The 16563-nt window shown below is 31.5% G+C and overlaps 1 protein-coding gene across 5 annotated transcripts in view; it reads right to left on the bottom strand.

Annotated features, from left to right (window-relative positions):
- LOC108965443 (proton-coupled amino acid transporter-like protein CG1139) overlaps positions 1-16563 on the bottom strand; it is a 76384-nt gene that overhangs the window by 13380 nt on the left and 46441 nt on the right. The window contains exon 1 of one of the 5 annotated variants that reach the window (XM_018927868.1): positions 1263-2062. The exons of 3 other annotated variants lie outside the window; for them this stretch is intronic. In XM_018927868.1, coding sequence (XP_018783413.1) covers positions 1263-1364 — 102 coding nt within the window. In that variant the 5' untranslated portion in view covers positions 1365-2062. Of the gene's footprint in view, positions 1-1253; positions 2063-16563 lie in introns of those variants that run through there. One more of the 5 variants, XM_018927902.1, reaches the window with a different exon arrangement.

Genomic DNA, 16563 nt, shown 5'->3' on the forward strand with positions numbered 1-16563 from the left:
TTTTTTAATTTTTTTTTTTATTTTTATATATTTCTTTCGGCTTCTATAATTTTTGTTTATTTTTTTATGCCACTTATTTGTTTTTTTTTTAATTTTCGATCAACTTTTGTTAGTCAAGTTCATTCACTACACAATTTCTCTCTCAGCAGAACATTTTTGTATGTTTATCCACAACGCTATTTATTGATGTACACATTACCGCAAAACTATATACAACTATAAGCATGTATACTATATATTGGTAAACAGCTACATTTGCACGCTTTATCGGCTCATATGTGGCATTACAAAATAAAAACAAAAATCACAATATAATAACAAAAAACACTTTGTCTAATTTTGATTTGCCAGCACCGCAAATAGAATTCACGAGCGCATCGCGGAAATCGAAAATCAAAATAGTAAAATGTAATAAATTCACTTCACGAGACTCAAAAGGTGCACGCTTCAGTGGGTCGCAGCGCTGAATTCCGTTAATTCACTGACTTATGGGGCATAAAGCAAAGGCAAAATAGTTTACGAAGGCATTTTTACTACAGAAATTAATTTTTCTTAATTATTATATATGTATACATCAAGAAAGGTGTAATAAAAAATTTAATTTTAGCGAACATTTTTTTATTTTATTTTATAATTGAAGATATATAAATTTACAAATCAAAATTCATATAAATGTGTGTTATTATTATTAATAACAGAATAATTTCCAACTTTCTTTACTAACTGGAGTTAACTTTCTCATACCGATATTTTTAATCTTTGTCTCAATTCATTTAGTCAATAAAATTATGTTAAATGCTTCTAAATTTTTATGTGTCACGCCAAAAGGTAGGCAATATTTAGTTATACTTTCACTTTTTTAAATTATATAATAAGCCAAAGAGTGTGCTATATATTAGGGTGCCTCACAAAAAGACTGGAAAATAAGTTCTTAGACATCTCGCTCCATCTTCTCTTTATTTTTCTTAACATCAATTGGAAAAGCTCAAATCTTGTGTCCAACTAATTGAAAAAATTGTTGCCTACATTTTGGCACGGATGTCAAAACTAACTTTTATTGAGTCAAAATGATAAATTAACTAATTACATATGTAAAAATAACAACAATTTTAAAAAACAATCAAATTGTTTTTCTATAATTTATTCACCACACTTTACTTAAACGTACCACTTTCAGCGAATTGACGAAATTCTCAACATTTCTCCCACATTTTTCTTAAACACACCACACTTTCATGCACTAACTCGCTTACTCAACTCACACGCAGCATACTGGCTGTGCCCAGTCCCGATGAAGGCGCTGGCGGCGGTCCACCGGTACTCCCTTTGCGACCACCACCACCCACACCATTACGCATGGCCATCTTCAATTCGCGTCTGCTCAGCGCTGCCGGCGATAAACGCGTCTCATGTATACGCGCCTTTACAGCACCACCGTCGCGCACACCACCCGCACCAAAAGAACCCCGCGTGCCGCTATGCCTGCGCAACGCAATGTCGTAGCTGCTGCTGCCAGCAATGCTGCCGACGTCATCGCCGTCGCCGCTGCCGCCTCCTGCTATCGTGAACGTTTGCAGCTCGTGCTGTGCGCGCCGCGTTATCGGTGGCTTGGACGAGCTCAGTTTGAATGTTTACGTTGGTCACCGACGCTGAGCGCGTAAAACTGTGCGACATAAACGCGCGCGGAAAAGAAAAAACGCGAATTGTAGGCGAAATTGTGAAAACTAGTCAACACTGTGCAATGCGATGCTGTGCGTCCAGTGTCTGCAAGTGACTGAACAAGAATTGGCATGCGAACAATAAACAGTCAGTGTCGCCAAATTTTATTATTACATATGTCGTATTTTATTATATTTTCGCGCAAATTTTTCAAGTGCAATTTTGTGGCGCTGACTGAGATTTTACAAATTGCATTTATGCATTAATTCACTTAGAGAAAATCGCGCGGTGGGCGGAATATTTATATATATATATTTTGGATTGTTTTCTTTCGCCTCGTTTTGTGGTGCGCGCGGCCACCAATGCTAGTACCGTCTTTCCGGAAAATCTGTCCTCGACTGTTTCAGCGCCAGTGGAATAGCGCTGATCTGTGAGCGCGGCGCAGCATTTTCGTAGAAAAAATTTGCATTTGACTGAGCATCCAAGCGTCGAGTGACGTGCCCACTGACTGTCAAAGTGTCGCAGTGCCAACAGCAGCCACCCATGGTTGGTTCGTCAATTGCGCGCGGGCGTGGAAAATGCGATCGCGATCACAGTGATCAAAACACAACAATGTGCTGCCACTTGACATACGGACTTACATAGTCACTCAGTTGACATACTAAATACTTGGTAGACGAATTCCCAAAAGTACTCGTAAGCGTGTGCGCAGCAAAATGTTGATCACCATTTAATGGGGAGACAACAATGTTGGTTCAACGCTGAGGTGGTGAAAGGTGCGGGGGTGGCACTCAGCGGTTTAACGATCTTGGCATTTCAATAGGTAAAGTAATGCGATCATCAAATTGGTGATCGCAATAAAAATGTTCTGAATTTGTATGACACTAATGACGTACATTAACCAAACTGAGTTAAAAACAATGCGACTTGCTAATTGTGTGGTTTTTACTTGTATTTTATTAACATAGTTTTCAATCAGTCAAATGTGTTTTCGGAAAAACTCAATTCCTGAAACTTTAATACATAAATATTGAATTAATTGTCAAATTTTAAATATTCCAGAAGCTTTTCACTGAAAGCTCTTTCTACTTTTTATGGAAAAATATTAAAGTAGTAAAAAAATTTTGATTACAATAGATATACATATATTCATAATATACCTGAAAACCTATTTACTGAAGCTTTTTATTGAAAGCTCTTTCCACGTTTTATGAATAAATAATGAAGAAGTAATTAAATGATGATTATAATCAAGATATGTTGATAATAATTCTTTAAGCCCGTTTTCTGAAGCTTTTTACTGAAAGCTCTTTCTACTTTAATTGCATAAATAATTAAGTAGTAAATAATTAATGATTATCATCGAGATATTTTAATAATATATCTGAAGCTCATTTTCAACAGTTTTCTTTTTTTTTTACTGGAAATCTCTTTCTGCTTTTTATGCATAAATATTGAAGTAGTAGATAAATTATATTTATAAAAGGGATATTTTGAAATTTATTCTGAACGCTTGTTTCACTAATGAAGCATAAAAAATTGTCATTGAATTATGRTTATTATCCGGATATTACGATAGTGTTTCTGAAAGCTCGTTTTCAGAAGCTTTTTTACTTGAAAGCTCATTTTATTTAAGAATCATAAATATTGAAATAGTCACTAAATTATGACTATTAACAAAGTATTTTGATAATGTTCCTAAAAGCTCATTTTCAAAAGCTTTTTTACTTGAAAGCTCGTTCTACTTTTTATGCATAAATATTGAAGTAGTAGATAAATTATATTTATAAAAGGGATATTATGAAATTTATTCTGAACGCTTGTTTCACTAATGAAGCATAAAAAATTGTCATTGAATTGTGATTATTATCAAGATATTACGATAGTGTTTCTGAAAGCTCATTTTAAAAACTTTTGTTTTGAAAGCTCTTTTAATTTTTATGCAAAAATAATGAAGTGGTAGGTAATTTATGGTTAAAAATGAGATATTTTGATAATATTTCCGAAAGCTCGTTTTCAGAAGCTTTTTTACTTGAAAGCTCGTTTCATTTAAGAATCATAAATATTGAAATAGTCACTAAATTATGATTATTTACAAAATATTTTGATAATTTTTCTAAAAGCTCATTTTCCAAAGCTTGAAAGCTCTTTCTGCTTTTTATGCATAAATAATTTAATAGTCCTTAAGTTATGATTATCAGCACGAGTAGCATACCTACCTATACCCAACACTTTTCTATGCATACATTCCACACCATGGGTCCAAGCCGCCCAACAGCCTCTACGAATTCCCTTCAAATATCTTCTATCTGCATACAGCAGCGACCACTCGCCCAAAACTGCACTTTGGCATGCAGCAAGCCACATAATAAAAATGTCAATTAACATGCCATATAAAATACATAAAATGCAGCAACAACTACACGTAAATACAAACAAGTGCCCCACGCCTTGGCGGAATGAGGTAGCATTCCCGTTTTATTGCCAGTGAAAAAAACATAAAGCATGTCAGCCCCTACCCAGCAGCTTAACGAAGAGAATAAAAATGCAAGGCATTATGTAAAAGCGATAAAACGAAAGAAATTGCAGATAAATTGCAATGAGTGAGCGAGTAGTGATCACTGAATGTTTAGCCACAATGTTGCGCCACAACGAACGTGCTCAGCGCATGCAACACAAGTGGCGCGCGAGAAAACCGCGTTTAGAACACCGAGTGTCTTTAAACTTGATTTTCATGCAAATTGCTTAAATGAATTTGAATAATTTATTATTACCGTAAATAGCAAGCAACAGACAAGTCAACCACTCAATTGAGCATAGTTTCGGGTTTAACTATTTGACAGTGGCTAAATGACGCCAACTAAGCAGCCAGCGGGTTGCCACTCTTGTCATTGTAATGCAAACTAAACACAGTACATTACTCGGCCAATGACGTTAACGAGCAGCCAGCACGAGCAACAAAAGCGAGCAAGTGCGTCAGAGCGCGCGCTACGTAGCGTCAGGGGGAAACCGCGCATGAGATTTGGCTTAATGAAAGAAATTCATTTAAATAGCAGAGCGCTGCAAAAATGCAAATTTTTAAAATTTAAAAATATACATATAACTCAGATATTTTTAAAATAAAGACCAAGCGCCAATTTAATTGATTAAATGTTGTAATGACCAAGTCGCTGCAAACATTACTCAATACCATTTGGCGCTCTTGCTGCTCTCCTCATGTTGATAATCTTCATAGATATCGCATACAACTCAGCGGTTGTTGTTTTTGCATATTTATTTACATTATATTCCTTTAATTCAGCTACGCAAAGCAAAGCCATGCGAAAGTTACGAGCAAAATAAGCGAACGAACGAAGCGTCGAGCGCCCCCAGCGAGGCGTATGAGCAACCGTGACCATGGCATTCACATGCCGATAGCGCAGTCGGCTGATCACAATGCATGAAGCGGCCATTTAGGAAATAAATATAATAAGTAAAGTTAGATAAAGGAAAATTTTAGAGTGGAAAATAAATCTATAAATATTTGTAAATACCGTCAAGGAATAGAAAAGGCTGAAATATTACAAAATATAATAAAAGTATTTGTATGTTGTTGGATGAAGACGTAATAGTAATAAAAATATATCTGAATTGCTGATAAGTAGATGTAAGAAATGCTAAATATTTTGAAATTTACAAAAAATATAAAGAATAATATATTCAGGAGACTAAAAAATATATTGGGCCTGTTTTATAAATATTTTTTTCCAAAATATTGGACATAAATTTCAATTGAGATAGAATTTTCATTAAATATTTGTTGAGATTTTTTAAGCTTTTCGTTTAATAACAATTCTATATGAAATATAAGACATTTTTAACGAATTTTAATGTATTTCTATTTAGACTAAAATTTTAACTGATTATTTTTATAGGAAGATTTATTCAATATAATTGTTTCTTATATAATAAATTTTTTACGAAAATATATACATTTTTTTTTTTTTTGTCTTAAACATTTTTTATATTTTTTATAAAATTATACTAAGTTTATTTAAGCATTTTTCATTTCCTACTGGGCTACCGCGCGTTCATCTCGTGCGCACTCACAAATCTAGCGTTGACGTCGGTTGTGACTTTTTTTCAGAATCTTATGAATGCATTTTTTTTATTTTTATGGCTTCTTATTTTGGCATAGCAAAAATAACAATAAAGAATGCATGTTTTATATATTTTTACGTATTGAAATACAACAATAGAAACTGCTTCACAAGATGATCTGGTATTAAAATATAAATATATATAATATTATACATTTATTACGTTTTAACACGAGCGTAACAGTTTTCCCACATGCTAATGGCAGATTTGCAATTAAGTAAATATTTTTAGAAAATTTAAAAATTTGTTTTGAGTATAAGAATAATGTTAATGATTTATTTTTCAATAAAAAATAGGTTTTAAATTTTAAATTTTAAGCAAGTAAAATAGTAATATTGTTAATATTTCTTTCAAAAAGATTTATTCTTGAATAAAACACTATTATTATTATGCTAACGGTGCAAGAAAAAAGTCTTTAATAGGAAATTTCATTATTTTTTGTAAGGTTTTCAATATTTTTAGTTACGATTCTTTATTCAAGGTGAGTTTTAAGTGCAGAACAAAATACTACCAGCTGTATTCTTTTTTCATTTCATTTCACTTTTAGAGTTTTCTAATATTATATACCCAAGTAAGCTGTTGTGTGCTTTCTCTGCGCCAGAAACAACGAAGAAAAAGAAACAGAGAACGCCGAATTTTTTAAAAGTAAGAAAACTAAGCGTTGTTATTTATTAACTAGATTATAAAATTTTGATTCTCAATATAATATTATATCAATTAAATCTCTATAATTTCATCACAAAACTTGATATGAAGGAGTCATTTTTCAAAATGTCTTTCATGAGTATTTTCTTTAAATATTTTCTATTGACAACCCCTTTCAAGGATCAGCCGTAGTCTGTTATAATTAGACGAACTCATCTACTTTGATACGTGACTTCCATCATCTTGAGATCTTAGTGGAACTGTTCGGTCTGAATTTGAATAGATGATTTTTTCTCTTATTCACATCTTATTCTTATTTAGCGGCATAATTGTTTATCAGAGCATGCAGATTGCTTTTCAAACGCAAAGGGAGATTCGAATTGAATAAAACAGGACTCTTAGTGGACTGTAGTTCTAGACAACTCCACATTTGATTTTCACTAAACCATTAAGGGGTTACATAGTTTTACGGGTTTCGAAAGATCAATCTTTTTTATTGTCTTATTAAATTCTAAAACACCTCTAGAATATTGTCCTAAACTTTCAAGTTGATCTTGATATGCAATTCTTAAAGACTTTCTTACGTTATGAAAGACTTTTCGATTACAACTATTATAAAAAAAGTGGAGCAGTTTTCTTTTTTTTTCTAAGTTAAGGTCTTAACTAAAACATTAACTTTTTTGACTTTCATTTCGCGGGAAATGGCGTCGCAATGGCCGAGTTTAAAATATATGTTTCCAAAAATTTCAGAATTTCTTTATTAATAGAGTTTGTTTGTAGCCATAAAAAATTCCAAATAAAATATTTAATTTTTATATGAGACAAAAATTGTTGAAAAAAGGCTGTTTCTATCCGAAACCCCTGCAGCCACTTAAGCTTTCCATGTCATGTTTCGGATATTTTCGGACAAGAGCCTCAGAGTGGGGATCACATACAGTTTTTATGTGCGAAACAAAGGCGCAAAACTCAGTAAAACTAAACTAAAACTAAACTAATTTTGGATTTTAAATTTTATACAATATTTTATACAAATTAGTTTTATTTATATTTTTATTGCTTATATTTTTATTGTTTATACATTATTATATACTTATAACCAATTTTCTTATATTTATATTTTTTTATTTTTATACTTAAACTGTTTTCCTTTTGATTATTTAAAAACACTCAGAAGGTTCCACAAAAATTTCTTTTCGTCCATTAAAACAAAAGCTATTTGTTTACATATGCTCTCTTTTTCAAGCATTTTTCAAAAAATTTTCCAAAAGATAAGTTTGTTGCACTCTCGTTGAGAACACTTTATGTATTTTATGCGAAAATACCGCTATTAATATCAATTTTACAGCATAATAATGATCTACTAATCGTGCATCTTGCCAAAGCCAAACATGGTGCGGCTACAAAAAGTCTATAAAAGTGTATAGAAATGCAAACTTGTATATATACATATGTATGTAGATATATACATACAGGGTGGCTGATGAAAGCCGCTACCAAAAAAAAATTGAATAACTTTTTTTCTATTTAATGAATCTGATTAATTTTTTTTTTTTTTTTTTTTTTTTTTTTTTTTTTTTTTTTTTTTTTTTGTTGCAGATTGACGTTTACATTTAACAAAAATGGATAACTGGGACACTGAAACAAGAATTTGGATTGTCCTCTTATACACATCTAGATGTGTATAAGAGACAGACTGGAGACCATTACTTGAGCATGTTGAGAGAATTTTTCTATCCAGAATTACGCCGAATGAGAATTTCTTTCAACTCTGTGTGGTTTCAGCAAGATGGTGCAGCTCCTCACATAGCCCAACCTGTTATGACAGAATTGCGACGAAAATTTCCCAATAAGCTGATATCCAGGAACTCCACATTCCGTTGGCCACCCAGGTTGCCTGACCTTACTGCACCTGACTTTTTCTTGTAGGGTTATTGCAAACAGGAAGTCTACAAACAAAACCAGCAAATTTGAATGAACTAAGGTAATCCATTCGAGAAACAATTGCGGCTAATCCTGTCTCAACTCACCAAGCAGTAATGAAGAACTTTTTGTTAAGATGCCGCACATGCATCAACGAGCAGGGGGGCATTTAAATTCCATTATTTTTAAAACTAATTAAGCTATATTTAATAAAATTGAATGAGCTTTAACATGAATAAAAGAAAAATTAATTCCATACAMTGAAAAAAAAAATTATTTGAGTTTCTTAATGTAGCAAAATTCATCAGCCACCCTGTATATATATATGTATATTCAATTTCACATTCACATACCTCTGTATGTAAAATAAGTAATGAAAAGAGTAATTGCGCTGCCGAAACTACGTCGCAACTAAACTTTATCACGAGCTGCTCACCTTACAGCAGTAACAAAAATGTGGAAAAAACAGAAAGAAAAAAATTACGAAAGAAAAAAACGCCGACAAAATTCGCATTAAAATGCAAAACTTAAGAAACTAATGAACTGCACACTTTTCAGCTAAATAAACAAAAGTTCAGCCTACATACCTCATCATACCTACACCAGCTCTCGAATAGGTATGTATGTATGTACATGTAACGGAACGAAAAGGTGAAAAAAGTGTTGAAAACAGTGCATGGAATTGAAAGGTGTATTGTGTATTTGTTGACTTAAGGAACACGATACGAATTAATTAGATTTGAGGTCCGTTAGTTTTAATGATAGATAGTTGTAGGTTAAAACGGCGTAAGTGCGAGTGAGCGCGATGGCATGCCGGAAGACGCTTACATAAGTGCAGATGAGGTAGTCATATGATGATGCAGCTGGTTGCAACAGGTTTTGACTAGATAATAGATTAATTGCAATTAAACTGTTCTCACAATTGACTTGGCAAATGCGAACGAGAGACAATAAAAATCAAGAATGTAATTTCAACCTATTCATTACTACACTGTTGTTTTCAGTATACTACAGTTCGAAAACAGTTTGTCAGCTTCTTTAATTCTGAAATACACACAATTATAGCCAGCCGAAAGCCTCCGACGCCAGCGCTGCGTTATCTTTAGTTTATGTAATAATTTCGTTGTTATGTAAACTTTTATAAAATAAAAAATAAAAAAAAAATAATGTTTACTACTTTCTATGAGGCCTCTTGTGTGAAACCAATCTATTTGTTTGTGCTTTTTGCTCACGAAATTTGAATCTTAAAAAGCTGCCGGAAATCTTTTCATATCTCAAATGGTAGCCAATTTAATTAATAAAAAAACGAGTGATCTCCACATCATGTCTTATATATAGTAATTGTGGATATGTTATTATTATACCAGTTTTTTGTAACTTAATGGCAAGAGCTTGATTAAAATTTTTCTTAAAGTTTTGTAGAAAGAAGCTAAGATCTCTGCTGTTGCTGTTTTGAGATTTTTCGACAGCGTTTGTGCGGAAATCTTCAAGTATTTAACTTATAGTGAAGCGAATAGAACATTGAACTGGTATAATTTCAAAAGAGTGGCATAATCTAGTTACCAATCTACTACATTGTAGTGGAAGCAAATAGAAATTACGCTTCATAATTTCGACAATCGCATACTCTCTTCTTTTCATTTCAACTGGATTACTTCTTTAGTCTTCTATAGACAGGTTTTTCAACGGAAACGAAGCAGCTTGGAAATAGAAAGTAGAGAAATGGCGATCGAAGACGACGAAGTCGCTTATTTACTACTTTATAGAATCATCACAGATATTCTTTTATTTTTTCTTGCTAATTAGGTATAATAAAATCCGGAAAAAAACTGAAAAATAGAAAGTAGAGAAATGGCGAATCGAAGACGACGAGGCCGCAAAGAATCATCATAATTATTTTGTAATTTTTCTTGCCAATTAAGTATGATAAAATCTAAAAAACCTGTTCCAAATTTTACTTAATTTATTCTGCTTTCTTTATATTGAACAAGCAACTGTTGGTACGAAAAACTATATTGCAGGTATATACCCACTTTACGTAATATTTTCAAAAAATACTAAATATCAGACTTGCTTCTATATTTTTCCAGTTGCGGATCAATATGTTTTATCTTTAGAACTCTAACTTAAGAACTCTTTTTCTCAAAACATTTTTGGATTGAATTGCAAATATTTTGTATCTAGAAAAGACTTGTAAATGAGATTTTTCGGGATCTTCCTTATTATAACAAGCTTTCAGCCACTGTTAGAGAGTTAGGTTTTTCATGTAATCTCATAAAGTATACGTTATAACGAGGCGAAAGCATAGCGCTGAGAACTGTAATTGTGTACACGCATTTTTGTATCACTAACAACAACAACTTATTTAAAAAAGTGTAAAAATTTATGATTTTACGATTTCATCATTTTTTAGAACATTCTTTTTAATATTTTTATAAAAAAAAAATACTTTCGTCGTCGTCAACTTTATGCATATTTAATCTTAAATGACTTTCTCAACACCAAAAATATCATACTCAACAGCAAATCAACAGACAGACTATACGTAGCTTATTGGCTTAAAATATACTTTAGTCATATGTCTAGGGCATTAAAAACCAAAAGAACCTTAATGAACTAAAACAAGATTTTCTGGTTGCTAATAGAAAGCATTCATAAATTATCTAAGCTTATTGGCAGAGGCATTAACAATGTAAGTACTCGTTTGCGAATCAAAAAAAAATATATTTAAAAAAAATTCAATAAAGAATTATTTCTATTATTTCACAATCAACTCTGAAAATATTCCTTAATTGAAGGTTGCATTTTTATTTTTTATTTATGTATATTATATGAATAAAATTTACGAAATTACCTCATCAGCTTTTCTATGAGGTTTGAAATTCGTATTAATCAGTAATTATTTGCTGTAATTACACAAGTCAATTTATATTATATAATTAAATTTGATGTTATATATTATTTATATGTATACAAATTAGTCAGTTTATAACGGTTTTAGTATGTTCACAACATAATTCTCTGTGTGAGGTTTCTTTTTTATAAAATTGTTTATTTATTCGATGAATGAGGTAATCATTAGTATGAATGATGGCTCTTATGACTCAATTTATACTATTTGTTTGGGAAATGCAATCTTATTAAGTGTATAGCGCTAAGTTATGTAAATGTCATTGAAATGTATATGTGGGATGTACTATATATATTTAATAACTTGGTTTAATGCTCAACAATTTTTCGGGATTCCAAAATTTCAGGATTTAATCTATAAATCATGGTATTTACGTAATATCAAAAAAAAAATGTCGGTTATAATTTAGAAAACATGTTATTTAGTAACCAACTATTTTTCGGGATCCCGAAATTTTCGGAATTAATATATAAATAATTCTAATTATTTAGGAGTTTAATATAAGCCTGGTATTTAGTATCACACTATTTTTTCAGTATTCCAAGATTTCGGGATTAAATTTGCAAATTATGATATTTAGTATCCAAACCTTTTTAGAAAATATGTTATTTAGTAACAAAAGAATCTCGGGATCCCAAAATCATCAGGTTTCATTTTATAAAACTTGGAATTTAATTTCCAAATATTTTTCGGGTTTTATTTATAAATCATGGTATTTAGTAACCAAAAATTTTTCGTGAGGACGAAATTAAGGTTTTATTTTATAAAACATGGTATTTAGTATGCAGTTTTTCGATATTTATTATTATATATGCATACATATATAAATCATGGTAATTATKTCGAAATCCCGAAATTTCGGGATTTAATTTATAAAAAATGGTATTTAGCCACAAGACTTTTTTTTTAGAGTTTCAACCGAAATTTCGGAATTTAATAGTGACAGTCTCCAAAAATATCGGGATTAAATTTTAATATTTTTTTTAACTTTCTTTTTTATTTAGCATTATTTTTAAGTGTTATCAAACACATTGGCTTAGTGAGTATTACAGCGGCATTATAGATGATTACGAAAATCTATTTCATAGATTTTTACGAAAATCTATTTCATAGATCTTCAATTTTCAAAGACAACCGATTTCATAATCGAACTTTTAAGAGTCGAGTTCAATTTTCTCGGCATTATCAAATAATCATATTGGAAATGCTCTTCTTATGGGCCGTCATGTGGACTCGAATAATACATCAACTATTCAGACCCTTTAAACTGCCACTATCATATATGATAAAGTAAAATGCCGAAATCACAAAATCAGCAGACGAAATTCCTTAAATTTTAAATTATTAGTATACAGGAAGATTGAGAGATCTTCATATGAACTATTCTAATCGCTGGATCCCTTTTTAGCCCAATTAAGTTTCAATAATAACCGTTTAGTTATCCGGAAGAGAGCATAGTTCCGATCAAACAGTTTAGAGTACATATACGTACGTATGTACATATAACAAAATCTAAATAGAAGTCTGAAAAAAGTCTTTAAAATTGCATTAACAGCAAAAAATTATATAAGCGCCGGCAACAACACTTTAAAGTATGATGAAATCCTTTTAAGTATGTACATAAGCTAGAACTACAAACAAGACATCGTTAGTAATAAGCGTGTCAGCTGCATATTGACGTATACAAAGTGTACTTCGCAAATTGATAGCTTGATGCACGGGCAGATATACGAGCCTGAACCTCGTGCCACACGCAACACATAACGGAAGCAAAATCTGCGCCAAACCAATTTCGACGCCTTTTTATTATAAATTATAACGGGCACTTAAAAGGCGTACTCATGAATRCACATGCATACATACATATGTATGACTTTTATGGCTCATCAGGTACATATTTATGTATGATATGCATATATGTACATACATATTTACTATAAATATGTGTGTCAGTGCGTGGGCGAATATAGGTTACCACGCGATATTGCACTGATTGCCGCAGGGCGCTGTGACGCCGGTAGATAACGACCATCAATTGACAGTGCATATAACGGTGCATCGCTGCAATTGTCGTACAGTGGGGCAAAATGCATAGTATATGTAACAAAAATAAACAGGGAAATCGAACGCTGAGCACACGAACTAATGGCTACGTAAACAAGTACTCATATAAATATACATGCATACAAGTTTTTATTGTTTTTATTGATATACATATATAGATAGTATATAATTTGTTTACTTTCGTACACCAGTACTTAAACTCCATATGTTTTACTGTCGTGCTTACTTAAGTATATGGTTATGTAATTTTTCGCATGGCCATTTGAGTGGAGTTGCACTCGTGAAGAGAGTCGCTTGGCACGTGAAAATATTCATATCCATTTATATTTGTTTATAGAAATAAAAAATCGCAATGACTCGATGGTTACTAGTGGGTTAGACCCTGCAGGTACTTCTTAATTGAAGTACTAAAGTTCTACAGTAGCTGTGAAGTATGTACTTTGTGATGGTGATGTCACCTATTAAGTAATTATTATAAAATCAAAATATTTATTTATTCAAAATTCATTAAAATAAAATTATTTTGATAAGTAACAAGAATAAAATGTAAAAACGTGCATATAGAATATCATTCACAAATATACAATTTTTCATACATAGAACTTGGTTTTGATCTATAGTTATCCGATCGGAACAACTTTCTCTGAGATTGTATCGTTCTCTTGGATAATAATCCATGTAAAATTTCATGAAATATCTCTTCAACTAAACAGGTTTTCTATACATGGGTTTACAGCCTTCGAAAAATCAATTTTTTTTTTTATGTCTTATTCAATTAATTTTCAAGTTGATCAGAGTAATAGTTTCGGAGATACAGCCTTGAGAGCTTGAGCGGTCGAGGCTTGCTCGACTAAGTGCGCCGCCTTTAAATGCGTTTTTCTCGAAACTGTGCTTTTGAAGTCGGTTGGCAAAATTTTTCAAGAGCTACTTAATCGATCTTCGTGAAATTTTACACAGGTCTTTGAGATACAGTTCTTAAAGACTTGGACAAAAATTTGTTTTTCTTTTCGATTACAACTATTTGAAAAATAAATGTCGCTATTTTTTATTTTTTTTGGAAAAATTTATGCCTAAAATCGAATTTTCAGTTATTTTCCTTCGTCCACGTTCTAAGTTAAGATTTCAACAAAAGCACGTATTTTTTCACTTTAGATGATCCTGCAAGGAGTTAACCTGCCAACACGGATGCATATTTTTTCCGAGGGGTCACCAGAAATGACGCCGCAAAGACCGAGTTTAAAATCTTTTTTTCCAAAAATTTCAGAATTTATTTGTTAATAGTGTATGTTTGTAACAATAAAGAATTGTAATGAAATATTTCATTTCTTATATGAAAAAAACTAGTTGAAAAAATGTTGTTTTTTACTCAAGGAAACCCATGTAACCTCTTAAATTTGATCGTTTCTATTCTATAACATTATGATATAACCGATTCCGATAAACAGTTGTTTAGAGAGAAAAGAACGTATTCAAAGTTTTAAAACGATATCTCAACACTGAGCAAATATACACAAGTACAAACAGACGGATATGACTAAATCGACTCAGCTCGCCACGCAGATCATTTCTATATATTTTGCAGAGTCTCCGACATTTCCCTCTGATTGTTACAGTCTTCGTGGAAACTTAATCTCTTCAAGGTATACAAACACAAAACTCAACTTTTTAAGAAAACTTTCCATTCCAAAAGCTTGTCTGGACTAGATTACAATGTTTTTACATTCCATTATAATTTTTGTAAACAAATTATTATTGTTTATTATCTACTTACAAATGTACTTTCTATTAAAAATTTTGAAAGGCTTAAAAACAAGATGATGCAATAATATCAAGTCGATGTCTTGGGAAAATACTTTGAGTGGATTTCAAATGCCTAGACATAATTATTGAGTAGATTGTTTTTGTTTATAAGTGCTACTTTAGGCTGAGTACTATGGCTACCGAATTGTATGGATTATAGAGTACTTCAAACGTCTAACCTTATTTTTAGCACATGGCAACAAGCATGAATACAACAGTTGTTTTTAAGGCTTCGTCAGATTTTGCTGATGAAGAAAACGAAACAGCATATCAATTAAGAAAAGTACAAATGCCTATAGAGAGATGCTTGAATAACCATAAATTTAGAATGGAATCTCATAGTAGAAGGAATTGTTAATTGGCGATCGTTTAGAATATTAATTTGCTTAGAAAACGAGAAAAGCGGTTATGTGCATCTACTGTGAGGGTCTTTCAATAGGTACTTAGCACCGATTAACGCTAAATATCAACTAAAATAGATAAACACTTATTAATATCGGTTTCGTGACAACTCTACTCAACTTGCTTATATTTTTTATGTTTGAACTTTTTTTCGATCTTATGCTAGTTCTGAAATCACTCAAAGCCACTACTTTGCTATAAGAGCTTTCAAAGTAAGGCAAAGTCAACTAAAGAAAGTAATTAATGGCATTGGTTAAATGTCTTCTGACGTCAAATTGACTCTTCAGTCAATTAATTAGTTAGTCAGAAAATCTTCAAACTTACATTTGCATTTATTGGAAATTCGGTTCTGAACCAAGCTTAGCTATAAGAAAAATCAATTTTTTTTTATAAATTTGCTTCTGAACTTAACTAATATCTCTTTTTCAAACTCTCCATATAATTTATTGTAGTGAAATATGCTACTTGCTTGTATGAACAAACTGGGCTCACGGGGTATTCACTTAGTCAATTATACTTAATCGTCTATGATAGCAGGTATCTATTATTTATAGGTGAAATGAGTTCACATATCAGTGCTGAAAAGTGAGCACCTTTTTATTTAGCAATGATGACAATTTAAATGTGTTATTGATTCCTCTACATCTTTAACTACATACATATGTACATATGTATATATTTACATATTTATTTATAGGGGATTCGCATAAATTGGAGCATGTTGTCAACAGAATTACTGTGGATTGTAGGGTTGTATGCAATATGCAGCATACTATATGCATATGTAGATATGTAGATATGTATGTGTATTTTTTTACAAAGACAATTGATTTCGTTATGTAATTCTATACTATAGGTACAGTAATGTTAAATTTTAAAATTTTTAGCAAATTTCGTCTTCACGCTCGACAATTAACAAATGAAGCGGTTTTGCGTATTACAAAAAATTCAAATAAGCCAAATATTATATGATAAATATAAAATAATAATGACAAATAAATTTTAAAAAATAGTAAAAATTA

Source organism: Bactrocera latifrons, unplaced genomic scaffold (genome assembly GCF_001853355.1).
Source record: "Bactrocera latifrons isolate USDA-ARS-PBARC rearing strain unplaced genomic scaffold, ASM185335v1 scaffold_1, whole genome shotgun sequence".
Classification (NCBI taxonomy): domain Eukaryota; kingdom Metazoa; phylum Arthropoda; class Insecta; order Diptera; family Tephritidae; genus Bactrocera; species Bactrocera latifrons.